This window comes from Muntiacus reevesi, chromosome 7, assembly GCF_963930625.1.
Source record: "Muntiacus reevesi chromosome 7, mMunRee1.1, whole genome shotgun sequence".
In the NCBI taxonomy this organism is placed as follows: Eukaryota; Metazoa; Chordata; class Mammalia; order Artiodactyla; family Cervidae; genus Muntiacus; species Muntiacus reevesi.
Genome location: NC_089255.1, coordinates 52110547 through 52135407, shown reverse-complemented (window position 1 = coordinate 52135407; position 24861 = coordinate 52110547). Strand labels below are relative to the sequence as shown.

The window sequence follows — 24861 nt, the reverse complement described above, 5'->3', positions numbered from 1 at the left end:
CATATTACACTATTTTGATTACCATAGATTTGTAATAAAATTTGAAATCTGGAAGTATGAGACTTTCAACTGTTGTTATTCACTGATTGTCTATTTGTGTTCCCTTGAGATTCCATATAAATATTAGCATGACCTGTCTCTGTAAAAATGCCATTGGAGTTTTGATAAAGATCATACCGAATCTGTAAATCTCTTGGAGTAGTAGTAATATCTTAATAATAGTAAGCCTTCCAATCTTTGACCACAGAATATCCTTCCATTCTTTGGCCTTTAACTAGTTTCATAAGTTCTTTTTTTTTTTTTTTTTAATTGGAGGCTAATTACAATATTGCGGTGGTTTTTGCTATACATTCACATGAATCAGCCATGGGTGTAAACGTGTTCCCCCCCTGAACCTTCCTCCCACCTCCCTCCCCATCCCATCCCTCAGGGTCATCCCAGTTCTTTGAAGTTTTCAGTGTAAAACTGTTTCACCTCCCTTGGTTACTTTTATTCCTAAGTTAGTTGTTATTCAGTTGCTAAGTTATGTCCGACTCTTTGCTACCCCATGATAGTACATCAGGCTCCTGTTTCCTTCACTATCTCTTGGAGTTTGCTCAGATTCATGTCTGTTGAGTTGCTTGATGCCATCCATACATCTCATCCTCTGCTGTCCTGTTCTCTCTCTTCTGTCTTTTCCAGCATTGAGGTCTTTTCCAATAAGTTGGCTCTTCACATTAGGTGGCCGAAGTGTTAGGGCTTCAGCAACAGTCATTCCAGTGAACATTCAGGGTTGATTTCCTTTAGAACTGACTGGTTTGATCTCCCTGAAGTTCAGGGGACTCTCAATTCTCCTCCAGCACCACAAGTCAAAACCATCAATTCTTCATTGTTCAGCCTACTTTATGGTTCAGCTCTCACATCTGTACATCATTACTGGAAAAAGCATAGTTTTGACTATATGGACCTTTGTCAACAAAGTGATGGCTCTGGTTTTTAATGCCTCTGTCTAGATTTGTCATAGCTTTCCTTCCAAGGAGCACCTTTTATGAGACTGACGCGCTGTCTACTGCGCTAAGAGGGCAGATCAAGGAGCACCTTTTAATTTCATGGCTGCAGTCACTATCCATGAAGAATGTTGAGTGCCAAAGAATTGATGCTTTTGAACTGTGGTGCTAGAGAAGACTCTTGAGAGTCCCTTGGACTGCAGGGAGATCAAACCAGTCAATCCTAAAGGAAATCAACCCTCAATGTTCACTGGAAGGACTGATGCTGAAGCTCCAATACTTTGGCCACCTGATGGGAAAAGCCGACTCACTAGAAAAGACCTTGATGCTGGGAAAGACTGAAGGCAAAAGAAGGGGACAACAGTGAATGAGATGGTTAGATAGCATGACCGATTCAATGGACGTGAATCTGAGCAAATTCTAGGAGACAGTGCAAGACGGAGGAGCCTGGCATGCTGCAGTTGGACATGACTTGGCCACTGAACAACGAAAGTAACTGTTCGCAGTGATTTTGGAGCCCAAGACAATAAAATCTATCACTGCTTCCACTTTTTCCCCTTCTATTTGCCATGAAGGGATGGAACCAGATGCTATGATCTTGGCTTTTTGAATGCTGAATTTCAAACCAGCTTTTTAATTCTCCTCTTTCCCCCTCATCAAGAGGCTCTTTAAGTTCCTCTTCACTTTCCGCCATTTGAGTAGTATCATCTCCATATCTGAGGTTGTTGATATTTCCCCCAGCAGTCTTGATTCTGGCTTGTGATTCATCCAGCCTGGCATTTTGTATGATGTACTCTGTGTAGAAGTTAAATAAGCAGGGTGACAATATACAGCCTTGATGTACTCCCTTCCTAATTTGGAACCAGTCAGTTGTTCCAAGTCCGGTTCTAACTGTTGCTTCTTGATACACACACAGGTTTCTCAGGAGACAGGTAAGGTCTCTTGAATTTTCCAGTTCACTGTGATCCACATAGTCAGTGGCTTTTAGCATAGTCAATGAAGCAGAAGTAGATGTTTTTCAGTACTTCACGCTTTTTGATATTTGTAATTTTTAAAATTTCTTTAAGAATGTTCATTAGTAGTATATAGAAACACAACTGATTTTTTTTATGTGTGTTGATTCTGTATTCTGCAACTTTGCCAAATTGATTTATCCTGACAGTTTCCTTGTGGAATTTGTAGGGTTTTCTAATACATACAAGATAATGTCATCTGTGAGGAAAGAGAATCTTCCTTCTACTTCTTGATTTGGATGCCTTTTATTTTTATTCCCTAGCTGCTCTGACCTGAACCTGCAGAGTAGGTAAAAGTGAACATCTTTGTCTTGTCTGATTCTAAAGGGAAAGCTTTCAATCTTTTACCATTGAGTCTGTTGTTAGCTGTGGGCTTGTCATATATTGCTTTTATCATGTTGAAGTAGAATCCTTCTCTTCCTTGTTTAATTGTTTTTAATCATGGAAGTGTGTTGAATCTTGCCATGGATCCCAAGGTGTCTGAGGCGGTGGTAGCCTGCTGGTGGGCAGGGCCAGTGTCTGGGGGTGAGGGGGCAGGGGTCGCGGGCTGGTGTCAGCCTGCTGGTGGGTGGAGCTGGGTCCCAGAGTCTCTGTCTGCAAGGCCCTGGGGATCCCAGAGCTAGTGCCTGTGCACTCCTATGGGGCAGGGCCGTGTTCCAGCGTGGCTGAAGGCTCAGGATCTTAAGGTAGCCTGCCTGCTAGTGATGGGTGGGGCTTTGTCCTGACCCAGCAAGTTGCTTGGCCTGAGGCTGACAGGCTGGTGGGTGGGGCCGTGTTCCAGCGCTAAAAAGCTAGAGGATGCTTCTGAAGTGATGCTTCCCAGCAGGCGCCACAGATGGCTTCTGCCAATGCCTGTGTCCCAAGGATGAACTTCAGTTGCCTCCTGGGTGATCTGCAGGTAGGTCTGACCCAGCTCCTTTAAAAAATTACTGCCTCTTCCCTGGGTCCTGCAGCATGTGAGGTTTTATGTGTACCCTTTAGGAGTTAAATCTCTGTTTCACACCTGTGTCCCCTGAAAGTAAGCCCCACTGGTCTTCCCAGTTCAGGACTCCCCAGGCCAGGGAGCCCAGTGTGGGGCTTAGACCCACTGCTCAGAGAACCTGTGTAACTGTAATTACCCTCCCATTTGTGGGTTTCTCTCTGGGGCTATGGGTCTTGACAATACTGCACGTATGCTCCTTCTACATCTTGCTGTGGTTCCTTTTTTAAATCCTTAGTTGGAAAAGATCTTTTCTGCTAGATTCTGGACTTTCTCATTAATAGCTGTAATTTTGGTGTGCCTGTGGAAGGAGGTGAGCCCAGGATCTTTCTACTCTGCCATCTTGGCAGCAAAATCTTAGCTACTCTCAAGTTTTAAAATAAAAACTCTACTAATATTTACCACATGTTACTATTTCTGATACTTAATGTGTATGTAGATTCAGATTTCCTTCTGGTATCATTTCCCTTTTGCATGAAAGATGTCCTTTAACATTTTTTCCAAGTATAAGACCTTCCTATGCTTAATGATTTCTACTAACTTGTCTTTAAAGTTCACTGGTCCTTTTTTTCCATTATCCAAGTTGCTACAGAGCTCATCCAGTGGATTTTTACCACAATTACAAACTTGGTCTTCCTTGTCATAGGCAGTGGCTGAATTCTTTGCTCAGCTCTTTAAATCTCAGCTGTCTCTCATAGGTTCCTAGGAGTCTCACCCTACACATGTTATTTAGGTGTCTGCAAAGGATTTGAGGGATTTCCTACCTGGAAATTTCTACCATCGTGGCAGCAGTGCTATCCGCTTCCTCAGCCCAGTATGACTGTTACTTTTAGCTTTGGGTTAATCCCGTGTGAACCATGAAATGAAAAGTGCTTTCAGAAGCCAGTTAAATGTGGATCTCAACCAGAATGCTTTCAAGGATCATAACCACCTCCAGTTTCTGCTTACTACTGATGACATCTCTGCTTTCAAATTAAGCTACTTTGGCATTGTTGGAATTAGAACCAAGTTGTTATTTTTAAAATGTTTTTTAAACTTAAGTTTTAACAATGCTCATGCCTCTACCATTTTAAGTTTTTATTGTTGATATAATTTTTCCATTAAAATACTGTAAAGAATATATGGGATTTTTTCCTTTTGCAGGATATAGCAAATGAAGAACACAGAAAAATCGAAGAATTAAAATCAGAAAACAAGAAGCTAGAAAAACAAAAAGGAGAACTAATGATAGGATTTAAGAAACAGTTAAAATTAATTGATGTTTTAAAAAGGCAGAAGGTGAGTGTATCCTAAACAAAGTTAAAATAAATTGTGGATATTATTTGGCTCTTTCTACTAAGACATTTAGTATTTCTCCTCCAGGTATATTTTTTATTGCCATGCTTAGTCACAAAATGTTATCTATACATTGATGCAAGTAAATTAGAAATGTTTACTAGTTCTGTTTCCATACAGTATGGATACTCCCTAACTAAAGAAAATACCAAATATAAAAAAATAACTATTATATTAAAAAGGGATCAGTTTGCCTCTTGAAATCTTGAAACTGATTCCAAACCAGTTTTATTCTGTTCACCACACAAGTTTACCTAGTAGTTAAGAGGATATGAATTCATGTTTTTGCTACTGTCACCTTTTGCAAAGATTAGGTATTACAATATTGAATTGTTCTCTAAACAGGTTGGTGCAATACCACCAGTGGACAAGATTTTTAGTGGCTAATCACTGAATGTAACTATTATTTAAAACTGTTTATTGTAATTAGAATTATACATTCCTATAACAAACTCATTTTGATAGCATTATACACACTTTCACAAATTTCTTATTGTTCTGTGGTCTACTCTTAATACTAAATTAGACAATATTGATTTCTTTAAACACAGATGCATATTGAAGCTGCCAAGATGCTGTCTTTCACTGAAGAGGAATTTATGAAGGCACTCGAATGGGGAAATTAATGTTATCTACTTTTAAACCTCTAGTGTGTGGTAGATATACTCTAAAGTAAAAATAGTTCACACCATTATAGCTTACATTAAATAATGAAGATAGTTGATAAGTCAAAATAATTCCCTGTTTAGATTTGGGGATATAAAATTGATACCTAATTATTAGAAATGTTTTATAAAATAAAGCAATAGAAATTTAACTTTCAATTCTGTTATCTTTCTTATGACCTTCTAGCCCCTTTCAGCTGCATAGAAAATATTTTATGTTCTAGAGACTTAGCTTTAGTTTGTAAACGATGTTTACCTGAGAGAAACTGTTTCTATGTTCTTATTGATAACCGCATTAGGTAATAAAGCACTCTGAAATTCCTCACTCTATACTTTACTTTTCTCCTCTCATAATAGGAAAAGTCTTCACCGGCCAAATCAAGGAAGTAAAGTTCCTAGACACGAACATAGAAGTGGTATGAAGAGTTTAGTCTCCTGGGTTGTTTTGATAGATATCTGTATATAACAGAAAAATTCAAACTTTTTGGCCAACTCAATATATGGAATGTGGTATAGAATTCAGATCTTCAATTTTATCAGTACAAAAACAATAGTGATTGAAAGCAAACTTGCATATAATACTCTTTATCAGAAAACAAATGTTTTCTTACAACTGATTGTTTGTAAATGATAAATTACAGAAATATTTTAGAAAATCCAGAGACAATGGGAGTCCTACTCACTGAACTCTAAAACAAAAGTTACACTGACACCTAGTGGTAACATACAAAAGAACCCAGGTTTTACCAAATCTTGATGGCATCACTTCTCACAAATTTCACTCCTTTTCTGATATGCTTTTCTAAACTCTTCACCAAGCATATCAATATCATCCTCATTTTTGAATACTCCCTACAAGAAAAATATTTTGTGGGTTACTTTGAATGCCAGAATATTTCAATAAATGTTCGTAAGACTAAGAGATACAGACATGAAGTTTATAAAGTTATTTCTAATATAATGAAATTAATTTATTAGCAAAATATTTTTTCTGTAATTATGACTTAATATACATATATACTGAATATTCTTAGACTGACCTGATGTCCTGTTAGAACCTGTCGTAGGAATCTGGACTCTTCTGCTTTACTACTACAAGTACTACTGCTCTGATGGACTGAACGGAAATCAATTTAATCCACACTGTACCCTCCTACCTTTATTTTGAAACAGCCCTGCAGTATACGAGGGAGGAAATGAGCTTCACCAGATTTATGCATGGGACTGGCTCTTGCATCAGTTCTGTCTCTAGTCAGCTAACTTCAGTCTTTCAGGAAAGAATCCAAGTGTGGAGTTAAGTCAACTAATCTTAATCCCTTTAAAACAAAATTAAACTTAAATATTTACTTATCTAAAGAAGCCCCCCCCCAAATAATAATTTAGGTCATTTGGAGCCACTAGGATCTAAAGGATCAAATTTTAGGTTATCAGTTTCTCCCATTTCCACAGTTATTTTGCTACACAAATATCTAAACCCAAAGACTTGCTCAGAATTTATAGTCTAGTTTATTAATTCCATATGACTTTTGTCATTAATATGTAAGTTTGTATACATTCTAACAATTAGACTATAAGGTCCTATAGACAGGTAATAATTACTCATATCTTTCTCCTTCCTTTTGCACTAGACTGAACAAAATATACAGTTGATTCTTTTGATTGAATAAAGTATCAAATGGCATAATTTCTGTATATGAAGGGTAGAAATGTTATTTACTTTAGTTCATATGTTTATGTGGGCTCTGAAACTCAAGTTGTTATTTTTATAGTCATAGGTATTTCAGATAGCAAATTTTCATGTATATTCTCTGGAAGGTAATATTCTTTTTAAAATAAGGGTTACCTAGTTATAATGTAACCTCCTGTTATAGAGCAGATCTCAGACTGAGTTCAAGCTTGTATCTATTACTACTACTGTTACAGATTACAAGGCTATCCTATATATCACCTGCTTTGGTGTGCAGCGTATCACATTTGCTTTAGTTTTAAACGCCTTACACTGGAGAACAGAACCTCCAAAATTTAAATACAGAAATTCCAGCTCAAATTTAATAGAAAGTGCCAAGACCAACTATCTCATTTTGGAGGCGTTCAGTTACTACCTCACCTAACATTGGTGCTTTGTAACAGCAAGGAGTGAGTGAAACCCAGGCCCTCTGAAATCCTACCACCATGTCTTCCCCCCATTCTTACAGGCTATGAGTTAAATCTCACTTACTTTAGGGAGATACCCTAGTAGTTTTATAGCATGTTCTTTGAGAAGTTTTAGTCTTTCTTCTTCGACAATTGCATTTATACATCCTTGTCTTCTTTGCTGCCACTGCCATTCCTGCAGTTCACGTTGCTAGAATTGTAAACAGAACCTACTGTCATAAAACACATTAACCTTTGAAGAATGTGGCAAACAAAACTATTCTTGCAGTAAATTAAGATAAAACTGATAATATATCTTTTATATTATTATATTATATATATAATATATAACTGTCATTCTTCCTTTAAAGTTACAAGGAAAATAGTTATGACTGATGTTAGGGAGGCAAGTACATATTTTCAGGACAAGCCATCTTCATTACCAAGGAAAAAAGGTTCAAAGAAGTGATTTCCCAATTCAACGAATATTTATTGAGTGCTTACCATACCCCAGGTCTTGAAGGCAGCTTACAATGTAAGACCAAAAAAAAGGTAGATAAAACACAATAGGGATAGCTAAAAGATAAGTACTGCCATATATATTAAGTTTCTTAAAGCCTGTGTGAGGTACAAGAGCATCAGCAAGTCTTCCAGCAAAAGAACCAGTATTTCTCAGGAAAATGTTCTGATTGATAACCACACCAAACTTCTGAGCTGTGAAAATATGGAAGAGATGAGTAGCTTTAACTCATGTTAGGGCTTAAAAGAACTCTTATAGAAATATATCCAAATAAGACTTTTAAATGGGAAAGGATGCTAAAGGCAGGCCACTGAAATAATGATGAATTTCTGCCAAGAATTATTTTAGTTAAAATAGTATTAATGCTTCAACTTTTCTTTGAAATAATCAGTTTAAGTCATATAAACCAGAAAGCAGGATGTCTGTCTTTTCTGTTACAACGAGAGGTAAGCTGCTTCTATGTCACCTAATATTTCATTATTGGATGAAAATAAAGAAGAATGCTAGGACACAACCATATCCAATGCCAGTTAAACTTGGAATTGCTTCTCTATCTACTGTCATGTCAGATGTATTACAAAATTAGAAGTATCACTGACAGCTAATTGAGAAGATACTTTAACCCATGTTGCTACTGAATCAAAGGGTAGAATTGCTCTTAAATATTTTATCTCTAAGATGAAACAGGGTAACAGAATCTGCTATAGAATCACTATATCTGAATTTTTTTTTAGACTGCATTTCTAAGGCTAAAGGGTCAGATGTGGTCACAACAGGACTAGGTTTTTGCCAAGGTTTTGAATAAGCAAAAGTGTTGTATGGCAGTTTCCAGGAATCAGTCTTACATCTTTTGTCCCTTCTGCACTTCTTCCATCTGCTGCTTGAAACATGGCTATGAAGGTTGAAGAGCCCAATTAAACCATGAAGATGAGGGCTATACCCTACAGGGGCCATAACAAAACCCAGAAGGAGCCCGGGTTCCTGAAGACTATGAATAAAGCTTCGGTTTCTAGACTTCCATGCGAGGGAATAGTAAACTATCTCTTAAGCCGCTGTTACCTTGAGACTCTACTTGTAGACTAACATCCTAACTGATCTATTCCTTCTAACAGGGGGGTGTAAAAAAGTTATCTAATGTTGTGAGGAAAGCTCATTTGTTATATTTTTGTTCAGTTGCATGCACGGTCTCACATTTGGGTTTTCCTTCTTAGGAAGACCACATTAACTATTTACCATAAAAAAAACTTTTTATAGTAAATTAGGGTAAATATTTTAGAAAGATATGAAATCAATTCGTCTATGAGGGCAAATTCTGAATAGCTCTAGTGGTAGAAAGTATCTCCTGGGGAGTTTCATATTTTATCTGACTGTGGAGTTATTTTAGAGATAGATAGCTATTTAGGAATATCTATGAAATCATAAAAAAAAAAGCATGCATACAGGATTGTATAATGAAACGGATTCATGATTGTATGAACATGAAACTTCATCCTTTCCCTTGGGCCAAGACAGAAATGTGACCCAGTCTCACTGATATCAATACTTAAAATTAACCCCACAGCTTCATTTTGGGAACATACACAATTTTTTCAAAATTAAGATATAAATTTCTTAGAAAAGTATCTGTGGCTTAGGTAATATTTTAGTATTTCTTCCCTTTATAGCTGTCCTGATAACTTTCCAAGGAGTTTTCTGATTAGCTCTGTAAGCCATGAGATAGGACAGTCACTGGTCCTGCCTCTTTCTAGGCAAGGAGTATTCAAAGCTTTCTGGTCAATTTCAGAAGCTTTAAAATTTTCTGTCTCCTTGATCACTTTGCTCTGACACTGATAATCACCCTTATTGATTCAACAAACATTTACTAAGTATTTACTGCTTGTCAGGAAAAATGCTAGGTGCTTTTTTTATCTCCCTTAAAGGTTACAGCAAATCATGACTGGTTTATATCAAAGATATAGAATTGAGATTTGTATCCATTAGGAATCCACTTAGTTAAGCAGGAGGAGGACATAATGAGATTTTTTTACTTTATGCTAACTGGTAGCAGATGGACTAGAATCACAAGGAGACCGGTTAGAAGACAATTTCAGTAGTCCAAAGAATGATAATAAATGTCTAAATTATGAAGAGAAATGGATTTAGTAAGAGTTATGGTAGAACTGGAATCAACTGGATTTGATGGCTAAAAATTATTAGGTAAGAAATGGGAAGAATCCAGAATGACTCCAAGGTGACAGCATATTCACTCAGTCACCCACCAGCCTGTCTTTAACCAAGATTCAGGCTACAGAAATTGGAAAAGGTTTATCTGCTACTTTCTTTTGGAAACCTTAATTCTAAGGCACCACAAGATTTCCAACTATGTCCTTTTAAGCATCTGGAAATGCAACAACAGAAATAAGACATTAGTTAATCAAGCATACAGGAGAGCCAAAAATTGCACCTCAAGTCTCCCAACACTTCATGCAGCAGGCAAAAAAGATAGGGCTGATCTCTGTTTTCTGTGACATCCAGATGTTATCTTCTGACCATTTCTTGGTCTTGTCAATTTTTTACTACCACTTCTACCTCCTATGTTCTCCAAGTCTCAGTCACTGGCCCTCTGATTACTTCTCATAATATATTATTTGAAAGAATAATCTTAGTTTGAAACTGTGGGTTACTTAATGCCAGAAATGCTTTTCTAAGAAAAGTTGACCTTTTTTCTGTTCAACTGCCTTCAGGAATTTCAACTTGCATTTCTAACTAAATATGACTAAATCTGAAGTCATTCCATCTTTTTGCTCCAATTCAAAACATAACAACAGCACTTGTATTCCTTGAGTTTCTCATATTTGAAAGCTTGAGAGTTATTTTGATACCTTCCTCCACTCTACCCTATATGGTCCAAGGAAAAAAATCATACAAGTCTCATCTATTCTTCCTTTAAAAATATTTAAATTCTTCCCTTTCTCCTTCCACTGCTCTGTCAACCTACTCCAGGCCATCATCACTTTAACTCTTAAATTATTACTTTCACCTTTTTTAAAATTAATTATTTTAATTGGAGGCTAATTACAATTCTGTGATGGTTTTTGCCATATGTTGACATGAATCAGCCACGGGTTTTCATGTGTCCCCCATCCTGAACCCCCCTTCCATCTCCCTCCCTATCCCATTCCTTTGGGTTGTCCCAGTGCATCAGCTTTGAATGCCCTGTTTCATGCACTGAACTTGCACTGGTCATCTATTTCACGTATGGTAATATACATGTTTCAACGCTAGTCTTTCAAATCATCCCACTCTTGCCTTCTCCCACAGAGTTCAAAAATCTGTTCTTTATATCTGTGTCTCTTCTGCTGTCTTGCATATGGGGTCATCATTACCATCTTTCTAAATTCCATATATATATATGTTAATATACTATATTGGTGTTTTTCTTTCTGACTTACTTCACTCTGTATAATAGGCTCCAGTTTCATCCACCTCATTAGAACTGATTCAAATGCATTTGTTTTAATAGCTGAGTAATATTCCATTGTGTATATGTACCCTTTCTCTTCTTGTTAAAGAGCATATTACAATAACCAGCTTCTACTGTATCATGCCCAAACTCCTCAGCCTATCATTCAGGTTCCTCCATGTGCTAATTCCATAAGCTGCCAACTAAGAATAGCCTTCCTGTCTTTTATTCATTTTTTATGTATTTCTAGATACAGCCACATAGTTCTGCCATAAATGTATTGCACTATTATTATATCACACTATCGCATTCTACAAATGTTTACATTTAAGAAACATATTCTTAGTACAGTAGTATATATAATCAAGTCTTTGGGGTATCTAGACCTTATTTTCTTGTGCTAGATTAAAAGCTACCAGAATGAGCTTTATTTATTTTGGTTCCCTCAGCAGAATGCCTAGAAAATGAGTATCTGCTGATTATAAGAGTATTCTGGGGTTTCTTTTTGTCCACCATTCAGGAAAATCATTATGATATTAATATATTAATCCCAGATCTGCCACTTAACTTGCTATGACACCTTGGGCAATATATATAATCTCTCAAGATTCAGTTCCACATCTTTAAAATGGGGGTAGTAACAGTACCTAACTCACAGGGTTGAAAGTTAAAAATTATTAATTTGCTTGTAATGAATATAGAATAGTGAATGGCGTAAGAAAACAATAAATGTTAGTTATTGTTACTCCACTTCTATTACTACTTAAAAATATTTACCACATGCTTTATCAGTACTTTTCATATTTAGAGCTCTTTATCTTTCCTAAGCACTTACATATTATTATCTTATTTGCATCTTAAAGTAGTATTTCAGTTTTATGGATGAAACATTTCAATGTGTCCAAGTCACAAACCTAGTTTCCTCACCAACTCTTAAATACACATTTCCAACTAAGAAATTTTCCCCTGGGCCTCAAAATCTATATGGACAAAATAGAATTATATATCTACCCCCTCAAAATCTGTTTATCTTCGTACATTTTTGTACATATATCACCACTCACTCACTGAATATGGAAGTGTGTAACAACATTACTTAGTAGTAGTAGTCTAATCTGTCTCTCAACTCTCCAGATCTAATTGGTCATCGCGAGCCATCAATTCTAATTTCCTACCACTTCAAAGATGGATTCCTTCTCTATTCACAAGGGTTCTCATCACCTCTCTCTGGGATAATTGTAGTAACTTCCTGAAGAGCTGTGAACGGAGATTTGTAACAGTGTACAGGAGGCAGGTGACCAAAACCATCCACAAGAAAAGGAAATGCAACAAGGCAAAATGGTCATCTGAGGAAGCCTTACAATAGCTGAGAAAAGAAGTGAAAGGCAAAGGAGAAAAGGAAAGATATACCCATCTGAAGGCAGAGTTCCAAAGACTAGCAAGGAGAGATCAGAAAGGCTTCTTAAGTAAACAATGCAAAGAAATAGAGGAAAACAACAGAATGGGAAAGAGTAGAGATCTCTTCAAGAAAATCAGAGATACCAAGGGAACATTTCATGCAAAGATGGGCACAATAAAGGACAGAAATGGTATGGACCTAACAAGCAGACGATATTAAGAAGAGGTGGCAAGAATACACAGAAGAAGTATACAGAAAAGATCTTCATGACCCAGATAACCATGATGGTGTGATCACTGACCTAGAGCCAGACATCCTGGAATGCGAAGTCAAGAGGGCCTTAAGAAGCATCACTACAAAGCTAGTGGAGGCAATGGAATTCCAGTTGAGCTATTTCAAATCCTAAAAGATGATGCTGTGAAAGTGCTGCAGTCAATAGGCCAGCAAATTTGGAAAACTCAGCAGTGGCCACAGGACTGGAAAAGATCAGTTTTCATTCCAATCCTGATGTTCAAAGAATGTTCAAACTACTGCACAACTGCACTCATTTCATATGCTAGCAACGTAATGCTCAAAATCCTTCAAGCCAGGCTTCAACAGTATGTGAACCGAGAACTTCCATATGTACAAACTGGATTTAGAAAAGGCAGAGGAACCAGAAATCAAATTGCCAAAATCCATTGGATCATAGAAAAGCAAGAGCATTCTAGAAAGAATTTTACTTCTGCTTCATTGATTATGCTAAAGCCTTTGACTGTGTGCATCATTACAAACTGTGGAAAATTCTTCAAGAGATGGGAATACCAGACCACCTGACCTGGCTCCTGAGAAATCTGTATGCAGATCAAGAAGCAACAGTTAGAACTGGATATGAGACAATGAACTGATTCAAAATTGGGAAAGGAGTACATCAGGCTGTATATTGTCACCCTGCCTATTAACTTCTATGCAGAGTACATCATGCTGAATGCTGGTCTGGATGAAGCACAAGCTGGAATGAAGATATCCAAGAGAAATATCAATAACCTCAGATATGCAGGTGACACCACTCTAATGGCAGAAAGTGAAGAGGAACTTAAAAAGCCTGTTGATGAAAGTGAACGAGGAGTGAAAAGCTGGCTTAACACTCAACATTCAAAAAACAAAAGATTACAGTATCTGGTCCCATCATTTCATGGCAATTAGATGGGAAAACAATGGAAACAGTGACAGACTATTTTGGGGGGCTCCAAAATCACTATAGTGACTGCAGCCATAAAATTTAAAGATGCTTGCTCCTTGGAAGAAAAGCTATGACAAACCTAGACAGCATGTTAAAAAGCAGAGACATCGCTTTGCTTTATGATAAAGATTTGTATATTCAAAGCTATGGATTTTTCCAGTAATCAGGTACAGATATGAGAGTTGGATTATAAAGAAGGCTGAGCACCAAAGAACTGATGCTTTCAAACTATGTTGCTGGAGAAGACTCTTGAGAGCCCGTAGGACAGCAAGCAGATCGTGCTAAACCAGTCAATCCTAAAGGAAAATCAACCCTGAATATTCACTGGAAGGACTGGTGCTAAAGCTGAAGTTCCAAACTTTGGCTACCTGATGTGAAGAGTCAAATCACTGGAAAAGACCCTGATGCTGGGAAAGGCTGACGGCAGGAGAAGAGGGCAACAGAGGATGAGATGTTGGATGGCATCATCGACTCAGTGGACGTGAGTCTGAGCCAACTCCAGGAGACAGTGAAAGACAGGGTAGCCTGGGGTGCTACAGTCTATGGGGTCACAAAGAGTCGGACATGACTGAACAACTAAACAAAAGCAACTGATCTTCCTGTCTCCAGTCTTACTCCCCTCATGTCTGTCCTCAACACTGCTACCTGAATCATCTTTCCAAGTGCAGACCTTATCATGCAGCTCAATTCTTCAGTGGATCCCCCCTGAATAAAATCCACCATTAAAACAGCAGCCAAGACATTCATGATCAGTCTCCTCTCTGCCATACAACATGTCTATTCTGTATAATCATCATCAATGCATTTGACATATCTTCATAATCATTGTTTTTATGTATTTTTCTTAACCAACACCAAAAGCTTATAGATTACATGGAGTTCGTCATAATTTATGTTCTCAACACCAACCAATGTCTAACATGTAGAAAGCATCGATAAATATGTTCTAGATTCATTAATTAATTAGTAGTCAGAAAACATATATATCATATGATTAGTGAATGGATATCCAACATCTGGCGCATAAACAGTTTTCAGTTATTTAGTGGATAAATAAATTAGCCAGCTGCTATTCAATGAAAATTTTTTTAAAAGTTTTCCTTACTTTGTCTGCAAGGAACTGGTTGCGGCGCTCTTCTATAAGTTTTTCCACGGCCCTCTTGTGTTCTAGTTGCTTCATTCTTTGCTTCTGAGCATTCATTAATTCTATTCGATCATCCTCAGCAAATTTCGCCAGCATAGCTTTCCTAAAAGTCTCCTCTTCTTCTTTTGCAGCCTGAAGTACTAATTCCTTCAAGGCCATTTGGTCCATAAAATCTTGCTTCAACTCCTTTTGCTTTCTCAATTTCTCTTCTGCTTCTTCCTAAATAACAATACATCTAAAAGTTAACTTAATAATTAACCTGTAAAAGTTAATTCGGTAATTGTTTCTTTACAGTAGTCTTATAAAGATAGGGTCAGATAGAATTTGTTTAAGCTTAATGTTACAATAAGAAATAAAACTGAAAACTTAAGCCTTTTCAAGGTAACACTTTGCCCCATTCTTTAAAAACTAATAAAGTAGATATTACCTTTGGATTGCTCATTATTTAAAATTTAACTAATATATATTTATCATCTTGTTTCTGTATTCAGAATTAACACATTAACTTTGAAAAAAGCTGTATAAAAATTTGTATATGTGAGTTTATTAAATCAGTCAACTATAAAATCTGTACCAACTATGAATCATTCTAGAACCTTGTGTTCAAATCATTGATAAATATTTTTCAGAACAATAATCTAGCAATGAGAATCAGAAGTATTTCAGAGAAATTCAAACTTACTTGAAGCAGTTCAAAGTCCTTTCCTACAAGGTTTAATTTCCTCAACATTACTATGAAAGATTTCAAAACGAAAGAATTTTACAGGGATCACCCATATTTGCTTTATCATTGATCTACTGAATTAGGACTGCTGTAAATTTTAAACCATTCGCTAATCTAACCAACTTTGTTCAATTCTAATACAAGTTCCAGGTAGGCCAGTATCTTCAAAATATTGCCTTAACGCCCATAGGGCCAAGGTTCTTACAGATTACAACAAACTATAAGGATTTACTACAGGCCATCAGCTGCATACAGAACTTCCAGGAAGGCCAGGGAACCAAGCTGCCATCCTACTGCTCAAGACTCATCATGGTAACTCTGTCTGTGGTGACCGACTACTATCTCATGTGCTTTCTTCCACCTTCACACCTTGAAGTGGGGTTGGTGGCTATTGGAGATAACCTAGTTCATATGAAGAGTTCTAGGTAAAAGATAAATGTAGTTTTGACTACATTTCTCTTTGCAATAAAGCAAGACAAATGAATTTACAACAGGGTAGGATGTGGTCAGGGTAGGATGTGGTAAGGGTAGGAATGGGTTTCTTTTGAAACAGAAAATGTATTTATTATTTTGCAAGTAACTATGCAAAATAGCTAGGGACCTGACAAGCTGCTGAAAGATTTTCCCAAATAACTTGTGCATCCCTGTATTATAGGTATCACATCAATAACACATCCAGGAGAACAAAAATAGAATTCAGAAAACAATCTCTCAGAGGCCCACCAGAACCTGACTCCTTTATGAAATACTCTATTACAGTGTTGTTGTTGGTTATGTAGTTGCTAGGTTGTGTCTGACTCTTCCAACCCCATGGACTCTATGTAGCCTGCCAAGCTCCTCTGTCCATGGGATTAATACTGGGGTGGGTTGCCATGTCCTTCTCCAAAGAATGGGTTTTAAAGTGAGCCAATCCGCAAGTATCAGTTACAGCAACTTTGTTAATTATACTGATCATTCATCCTCTCTTTCTTCATTTATCCCTATCTAATCCTATTTCCAAATTCTGTCTTTTTCATAGTCTTCTCTATTCCCTAGTGGCTTAGATGGTAAACAATCTGCCTGCAATGCAGGAGAACCAGGTTCAATCCCTGGGTCAGAAAGATCCCCTGGAGAAGGGAATGACAACCCACTCCAGTATTCTTGCCTGGAGAATTCCAAGGACAGAGGAGCCTGGCGAGCTATAGTCCATGGGGTCGCAGAGTCGGACACGACTGAGTGTCTAACACACACACACACACAATCCTCTTTTCAGATCCTATCTTCTTCTTAGTTCTCTCTAATCACTCTTACCTCTTTTGGGGGTCTTACAACCATTTAATTTTTCATCATTTAATTTTATTCCATAAATATACACCTCATCTCACTAAAATCCATGGAAGGCACATCTTATTTTTCTTTGGGATGCTGGACACATAATGTTTTTTATAATAAAAAGTTTGTGTTTATTTGCCATCTATTGCATAGAAGTCAGAGGCTCATTAAAGGCAGACATGCTGTGTCAGTTAGCTCTGAATTCCTCCAGAGCTTGTAATAATACTTTGCACTCAGAAATTCAGTACATACTGGACCAAATGAATTCTTGACATTTCCTGGCATCCATCTCCCATACCAATTTTAGTTTAATCCAATGGTGAAGACATCTGGCTAAAGAACAGGAAAGATTTTGGCAAAACAAAACACCATTCATTATGTGTTTTGAACTAGGAAAGTGTTCATATAGACTTTGATGTCTGGATATGGATTATGTAGTTATATAATATGAACTGAATAATTTTCCATGTTCTAAAACCCAATATGTGGTTTGAGGAATAGCTGTTCACTGAAAGTTTGGATTAATTTGCTATAGAACTACTCTGAGTCTAGAAACTCTTTACAGATGTCTTGGTCTGTGTTCTCTACTGAAAAACAGCCTTAAACAAGGAGTTGTATACAGATATTTTACCACGGAGGTAATCTCAGGAAGCAGAGGTGAGGGACAAGCAGAAGTGAAGGAAGAGAAGCCAACACAAGGGTGTATCATCGAACTGGTCACTGGAAGACCGAGGCTTCACTCTGCCAGGACCTTGTGAGGAAGGCATGGGGTAACTTTCAGGACCTTCCCAAAAGCCTGCTATAGGTAGAGAAGCATTGTTTCTCGATTCCCCTCCACTGCTGGCTGAGGGATGCCCCAAAGGGTGTTACCTCCCTGTCCCCACCCTGACATCTTAGGAAGCGCTCAGCAAAGGGTCAGTCTAAGCCCTCACAACTATTCCCCACAGCAGTCACAAATCAGAGGTGATGCTGACAGGATGTGACACAGGGCACACAAATCTGATACAGGAAAATGGCTTTAATAATCTTATTTTGTCTTTTTTCCCCCTATGTTTTCTGAAATCACTGCATAGCACCACTGAAAATTTCATTTTACTAGGACATATTTGAGTAATCTTCTACTGTTTTTCTAATCTTTTCCCTTTACAGACCCTTTATCCCTTCAAATATTAAGCGACTAGATTTAAAAATGCTAATGTATTCTGATTTTCAGTTTACTTCTACTTGTATCTTTATTATTTCCCTCCATATTCTTCCCTCTACTTGATTTATATGGTTTTTCTCAGTTATTGAGTTGGCTGCCTACACAATTTTCCCAATATTTCTCATTTAATAATTGCCTGTGGATTTCTCTGGTGCTCCAGTGGTTAAGAATCCACCTGCTGGCTTCCAGTTCAAGATGGCGGAGTAGACATGTGTTCATCTCCTTCTGCAAGAGCACCAAAATCACAACTAGCTGTTGAATAGCCATTAACAGGAGGATGCTGGGGCCCATCAAAATAAGATACTCCATGTCCAAAGACAAAGAAGCTGCTCCAAAGAGATGGTAGGAGGGATTCATTCATGATAAAATCAAACCCCATACCTGCAGCGTAGGAAACCCACAAACTGGAGAACAATAATACCAAAGAAGTTTCTCACACTGTTGTGAAGGTTTGGACCCCACATCAGGCTTCCCAGCCTGGGGATCCGACAAAGGGACGGGGAATCCACAGGGAATGTGACCTTGAAGGCCAGTGGGATTTGACTATAAGAGTTCCATGGGACTGTAGGAAACAGATTCCAGTCTTGGAGGGCACAAACAAAATTTGTGTGTACCAGGACCCAGAGGAAAGAAGCAGTGACCCCACAGGAGACTGAAACAAAACTACCTGCTAGTACTGGGGGGTCTCCTGCAGAGGCGCGGGTCATCAGGGGCTCACCAGATGGGGCTACTGGCAGCAGCAGTCCAGGAAGGTCCCCCTTGGTGTAAGCCCTCTTGGAGGTCACTGTTAACCCAGGGCTGGGTCAGGCCAAACAACTACCAGGGAGGGAGTGCAACCCCACCTATCAGCAGATAATTGCATTAAAGCTTTACTGAGCAAGGCCCTGCCCACCAGAGTAAGACCCAGTTTTTCCCATTGCCAGTCCCTCCCATCAAGAAGCTTACACAAGCCTCTTAGCTTACTCCATCAGAGGGCAGACAGAAGCAGCAGGAAGATCCAGCCTCATAGATGGCTAGAACAAAAGCTACATTATAGAAAGTTAATCATGATAAAAAAAAAAAAAAAAGCAGAAAGTTATGTCCTAGATGAAGAGACAAGATAAAACCCAAGAAAAACAACTAAATGAAGTGGAGATAGGCAACCTTCCAGAAAAGCAATTCAGAACAATGATACTGAAGATGATACAGGATCTCAGGAAAACAATGGAGAAGATGCAAGAAATGTTTACTAAAGACCCACAAGAATTAAAAAACAGAGATGAATAATACACTAGAAGGAATCAATAGAGTAACTGAGGCAGAAGAACAGATAAATGACCTGGAGGACGTAATGGTGGAAATCACTGCCACAGAACAGAATATAGAAAAAAGGATGAAAAGAAATGAAGACAGCCTAAGAGACCTCTGGGACAACATTAAATGCATCAACATTCACATTAGAGGAGTCCCAGAAGGAGAAGAGAGAGAAAGGACGTGAGAAAATATTTGAAGAGATTAAGAGTAGAAAACTTGCCTAACATGGGAAAGGAAATAGTCAAACAAGTCCAGGAAGCATAGAGAGTCCTAGGCAGGATGAACCCAAGGAGGAACACAGTAAGACACATAGTAATCAAATTGACAAAAATTAAAGACAAGGATAAAATATTAAAAGCAACAAGGGCAAAACAACAAATAACATACAAGGGAACTCCCATCAAGCTATCAGTTGATTTCTCAATAGAAACTCTACAAGCTAGAAGGGAATGGCATGACATATATAAAGTGAGAGAAGAGAAGAACCTGCAACCAAGAATACCCAGCAAGACTCTCATTCAGATTTGAGGGAGAAATAAAAACTTTCCAGACAAGCAAAAGTGAAGAGAATTCAGCACCACCAAACCAGCTTTACAACAAATGCTAAAGGAACTTCTCTAGGCAGGAAACACAACAGAAGGAAAGACCTATAGAAAATTAACCCAAAACAGTTAAGAAAATGGTAATAGGATCAAATGCACCAACCAAAAATGAAAACATGTGCATGGATGCACTTCCACTTACATTATCACTCTGCTTGACCCCCCAGATTGTATGTAATTATTTTATATTGTTAGGTTAATCATGTTCCCATTATGCCTTGAGATTGTAATTATCTTTTATTTTTGTCTGGCTATTGATTGTGAAAACTGATAAACATCTTTTACTATTGTGATTATGTAACTATTACTCACTTACTGCCATTGTATGATTGGTCAACAGAAAAATAATATAGAACTCAAAACTACAATTTAATAGAAAAACTTGTAATCACTTTTAAAATTCCAGATGCATACCAGAATAATCTTGGGAGTTTTTGAAAAACAGAAATGCCCAGGTACTGCTTTTTTCTCCAGAGCTTCAGCTATATTTCTCATGAGCAGCCATATTTAATGGCTGTATGATGATCTTTTACTTTTATCTAGTTTCACTATTTCATATTCAGTGCTCCCATTTCATTTAGTATGTTTTCCAATTTCTTCATCTTTTTTAAAAATTTTCTTTCTCCAGCCTTTATCAGGTATAGTAGAAAAGCTTTTGTATACTCATATAGAAATAATATGTATAACACATTTTAGAAAACTTATGAATTTTTGTCTAATGAAAAAAATGCATGACATTTGATTCCACTTGTTTGACTTAGTATGAATAGAATGCTAGATTTCTAATTAAAAAACTGATATGCAACAAGCAACAAAAGTTTACTGTATAGCACAGGGAACAATAGTCAATATCTCATAATAACCTAAAATGGAAAATAATTTCAAAAATTAGTATGTTTGTATATGTACAACTAAATCAACTCGCTGTGCACCTGAAACATTGTAAGTCAACTATACTTGAATAAAAAATTTAAGAAATTAAAAAAAATCCACTTGCCAGTGCAGGGGACACAGGTTTGATCCCTGGCCTGAGAAGATTTCACATGCCACAGGACCACTAAGCCTGTTCAGCACGACTACAGAAGCCTGCACATCCTAAAGCTTGTGCACCGCAACAAGAGAAGCCACTGCAATGAGAAGCCTGCACACTGCAACTAGAGAAAGCCCATGTGCAGCAACAAAGACAGCAGCCAAAAATAAGCAAAAAAATTTAAATTGCCTAATAGATTTTGATGTCGTAATTTCCTCCTCTAAATTGTCTGCAAATATCCTCTTCAAACAATAATAATTGAATGTTTTCAGATTTTTCAGTTAGTAAGTTAAAATATTTGTTATTAAGTTCTAGTGGTGTTTAAACACCCTTTCCCCTTTGCAGTCAATTTTCTTTGGAGATACAACAGTTATGTACTTCAGTACAATGTTACATGGGAGATAAAATGTTCACTATATTATATGTCCCTTGATGATTATACCTTTTCTCTGTGATAGCTGGGATTCATTTGCTGTTCCACTTACCTAATAATAACGCTGCCTACCTGCTTTCCCATTTGTTCATATATGCCTGTTAGCCTTCACCCATCATTTTATTCTTAATGCTTTGGAGGTTATTTGACATTAGGTATCTATAAGTGGATTTTATTAAGATGTTTCTTTAAAACAACTGGACACATTTTACAATCTTAAATGCAGCTAATAATTAAGGCTAATAATTACTCACATGAAGTAAGTTTTGATATTTTACATAGAATCTATGTCTTCCTTATTGATGAAACAGTGTATCTAAGACAATGTTGTTTTAATATAGCTGATAATATTACAAATAATACTAATATGTATAATTAATTGTTATATATATTCATATATCTTGTTTTATAAAGTATTCAAACTTCTGGGAGTTCCCTGGTGGTTCAATGGTTAGGATTCCATGCTTTCACTGCCGACAGTGCAGGTTCAATCCTTGGTCAGGAAATTAAGACCCTACAAGCCATGCAACATGGTCAAAATAAAGTGTTGAAACTTACAGCTTGTTAAAAAAAAAAAAAACACTTGAGTTTTTTATATTCTGTTGTCAACTTATTGAGTGTTCTTTACATATTCTGGATAAAAGTTATTTGTAAGATACATGTATACAGAATGTTTTCTCCCAACTGTGGCTTGCATTTTCATTTCCCTAACAATGTTAGGAAATTATTAATTTTGATGAAGCCTACTTATAAACTTTTTATGGCTCATGCCTTTATCCTAAAAATTTTAAATCTTTGCCATTTCCAAGTTCATAATTTCCAAGTTCAATATCATGTTTTCTTCTAGAAATGTTTTAGCTTCAGCTCTTTTTATGTTATAATATGACACGGTATAACAAGTACTGGCAAGGATGTGGAGGAACTGGAACTCTCCTACACAGGCAGTAATAGATACAGTGGTGCAGCCTCTATGGAAAACAGCTGGGCAGTTCCTCAGAAAACTAAACACAGAAATACCATGTGACCCAGCAATACCACTGCTAAGTATTCACCCAAAAGGATCTGAAAAAGATACTCAAACAAAACTTATACACAAATATTCATAACAATAACATTCACAATAGTTTTTTTTAAAAAAGGGTGGAAACATATACTATTGAATGAATAGACAAAATATTGTATATCCATACACTGGACTATTATTCAGCCAAAAAAATGTGGAGGTTGGGGGTTGGGGAAATTAATTATTGACACATGCTACAAAATAGATGAAACTCCAAAATGTTATTCTAAGGGAAAGAAATCACAACGCAAAAGGTCACATATTGCATGATCCCACTTACTTTCAGAATAGTCAAATTCATAAAGACAGGAAGCAAATCAATAGTTGCCAGAGTCTTAGAAAGCATGGAACAGGTGGTAACTGCTTAATGCAAGGTATCCTTCTGGGGTAATGAAAATGTTTCGGAACTAGACAGAGATGGTGGTTGCACAGTATTCTGAATGTACTAAATGCTGCTTTAAAACAGTCAATTTTATGTTACATGAATTTTGCCTCAATTTAAATAAGAACCTTAAGGAGAAACACAAACCCACAATTATGGTTAGAGTCATCAACAATCCTCTCAGCAACTGATGGAACAACTAGACAGAAAATCAGCAAGGATATACAAGAACTCAACAGCACAATCAATCAATAGAATCTAGCATTTATAGAAATTTTAGACATTTAAACATAGTTCTAGAAAATTTTACCCAAAGTAGTAGGAAACATATTCTTTTCAAATGTCCACAGAACAAATTTAAAGGAAATAAAATCATATTGGGCATGTTCTCTGATCACAATGAAATCAAACTAAAAGTAACATTTTTAAAGAAAAATTTCTGGACATTTGGGGACTACATACACAGTTTTAAGTAATCCATTGGTCAGAAAAAGGCTCAAGAAAATGAAAACATCAAAGTTAATGAAAATGAAAACAACACTGAAACTTGTGAGGTGCAACTGAACCAGCTTTGAGGGAAATTTATAGCACCAAATGTACACATGTAGTAAGATGCATTTATAGGGGCATGCATTGTAGGAAATGTCTCAAATCAATAATCTAAGCTACTACACTTCAGAAACCCATAGAAAGGAAACAGAAGGGAGTAAATAGCAGAAATAAATGGAATTGAAAACAGAAAACCAATAGACAATATCAATGAGGCAAAAGGCTCTTTTAAAAAAATAATGAAACTGAAACCATAGAACTCCTACAAGAGAACAGAGTAAGTTCCTCTAAATCAGCCTTGGCAATGAATTTTTGGATTTGACACCAAAAGCAAAATAAACAGACAGGATTACATCAAACTAAAAAGCTTCTGTACAGACAAGAAAATGAAGTTAAAGTCACTCAGTTGTGTCACCCTGTGACCCTGTGGACTGTAGCCTGCCAGGCTCCTCTGTCCATGGGATTCTCCAGGCAAAAATACTGGAATAGGTTGCCATTTCCTTCTCCAGGGGATCTTCCTAACCCAGGGACTAAACCGAGGTCTCCTGCATTGCAGGCAGAGTCTTTACCATCTGAGCTACCAGGGAAGACTACAGACAAGGAAATCATCAACAAAATGAAAAGGCAACCTATGGAATGGAGAAAACATTTGCAAATTCTGTATCTGATAGGAGCTAGTGTCCAAAATATGTAAAAACGACATAAAAAAACTCAACAGAAAAGAACCAAAGAAAATCCAATTAAAAAATGGGCAGAGGATCTGAACAGATTTTTTTTCCAAAGAAAATATACAAATGGCCAACAGGGACAAGAAAAGGTACTCAGCACATCACTAAACATCAGGGAATACAAATCAAAACCACAATGAGATATCTGTAATAATGGCTATCATCAAAAAAGAGAGATAATAAAGAGTTGGTGGGTATGTGGAGAAAGGGAACCCTTGTCACCGTGGGTAGAAAAGCAAAGCCAATGGTATAGCCATTAATACAGTCACAGAGATTCCTCAAAAAATTAAAGACAGAACTACCATATGTTCCAGCAATCCCACTTCAAGGTATATATTCAAAGGAAATGAAAACAGGATCCTAACAAGGTACACGCACGCCTGTGTTCACTGTAGCATTACTCACAATAGCAAAACTACAGAAACAAGCTAACTGTCCATCAACAGATGAATAAATAAAGAAGTAGAGCTATATAAAATGGAATGTTATTCAGCCATAAAATCATAAAATAAAGAAATCCTGCCATTGCAACAACACGGATGGATCTTGAGGGTTTTATGCTAAGTGAAATGAGCTGATCAAAGAAAGACAAATACTGCCTGGTAACACATGTGGAATCTTAAAAAAAAATGTCAAACTCATTGAAACAGAAAGTTGGAAAGTGGTTGGCAGAGGCTGGTGGGTGGGAAAAATAGGACAAGTTG

At 37.0% G+C, this 24861-nt stretch overlaps 2 protein-coding genes across 6 annotated transcripts in view; one reads left to right on the top strand and one right to left on the bottom strand.

Annotated features, from left to right (window-relative positions):
- Positions 1–5117, top strand: part of TEX9 (testis expressed 9) — a 297677-nt gene extending 292560 nt beyond the window's left edge. For all 4 annotated transcript variants that reach the window (XM_065941921.1, XM_065941918.1, XM_065941920.1 and 1 more), the window contains 2 exons: positions 4122–4256; positions 4865–5117. In XM_065941921.1, the coding sequence (XP_065797993.1) occupies positions 4122–4256; positions 4865–4939 (210 nt within the window). In that variant the 3' untranslated portion in view covers positions 4940–5117. The remainder of the gene's footprint in view (positions 1–4121; positions 4257–4864) is intronic.
- Positions 5118–5676: 559 nt separating this feature from the next.
- MNS1 (meiosis specific nuclear structural 1) overlaps positions 5677–24861 on the bottom strand; it is a 64205-nt gene continuing 45020 nt past the window's right edge. For both annotated transcript variants that reach the window (XM_065941916.1, XM_065941917.1), the window contains exons 8-10: positions 14800–15057; positions 7197–7322; positions 5677–5830 (exon numbers count right to left, since the gene is read on the bottom strand). In XM_065941916.1, the coding sequence (XP_065797988.1) occupies positions 5741–5830; positions 7197–7322; positions 14800–15057 (474 nt within the window). In that variant the 3' untranslated portion in view covers positions 5677–5740. The remainder of the gene's footprint in view (positions 5831–7196; positions 7323–14799; positions 15058–24861) is intronic.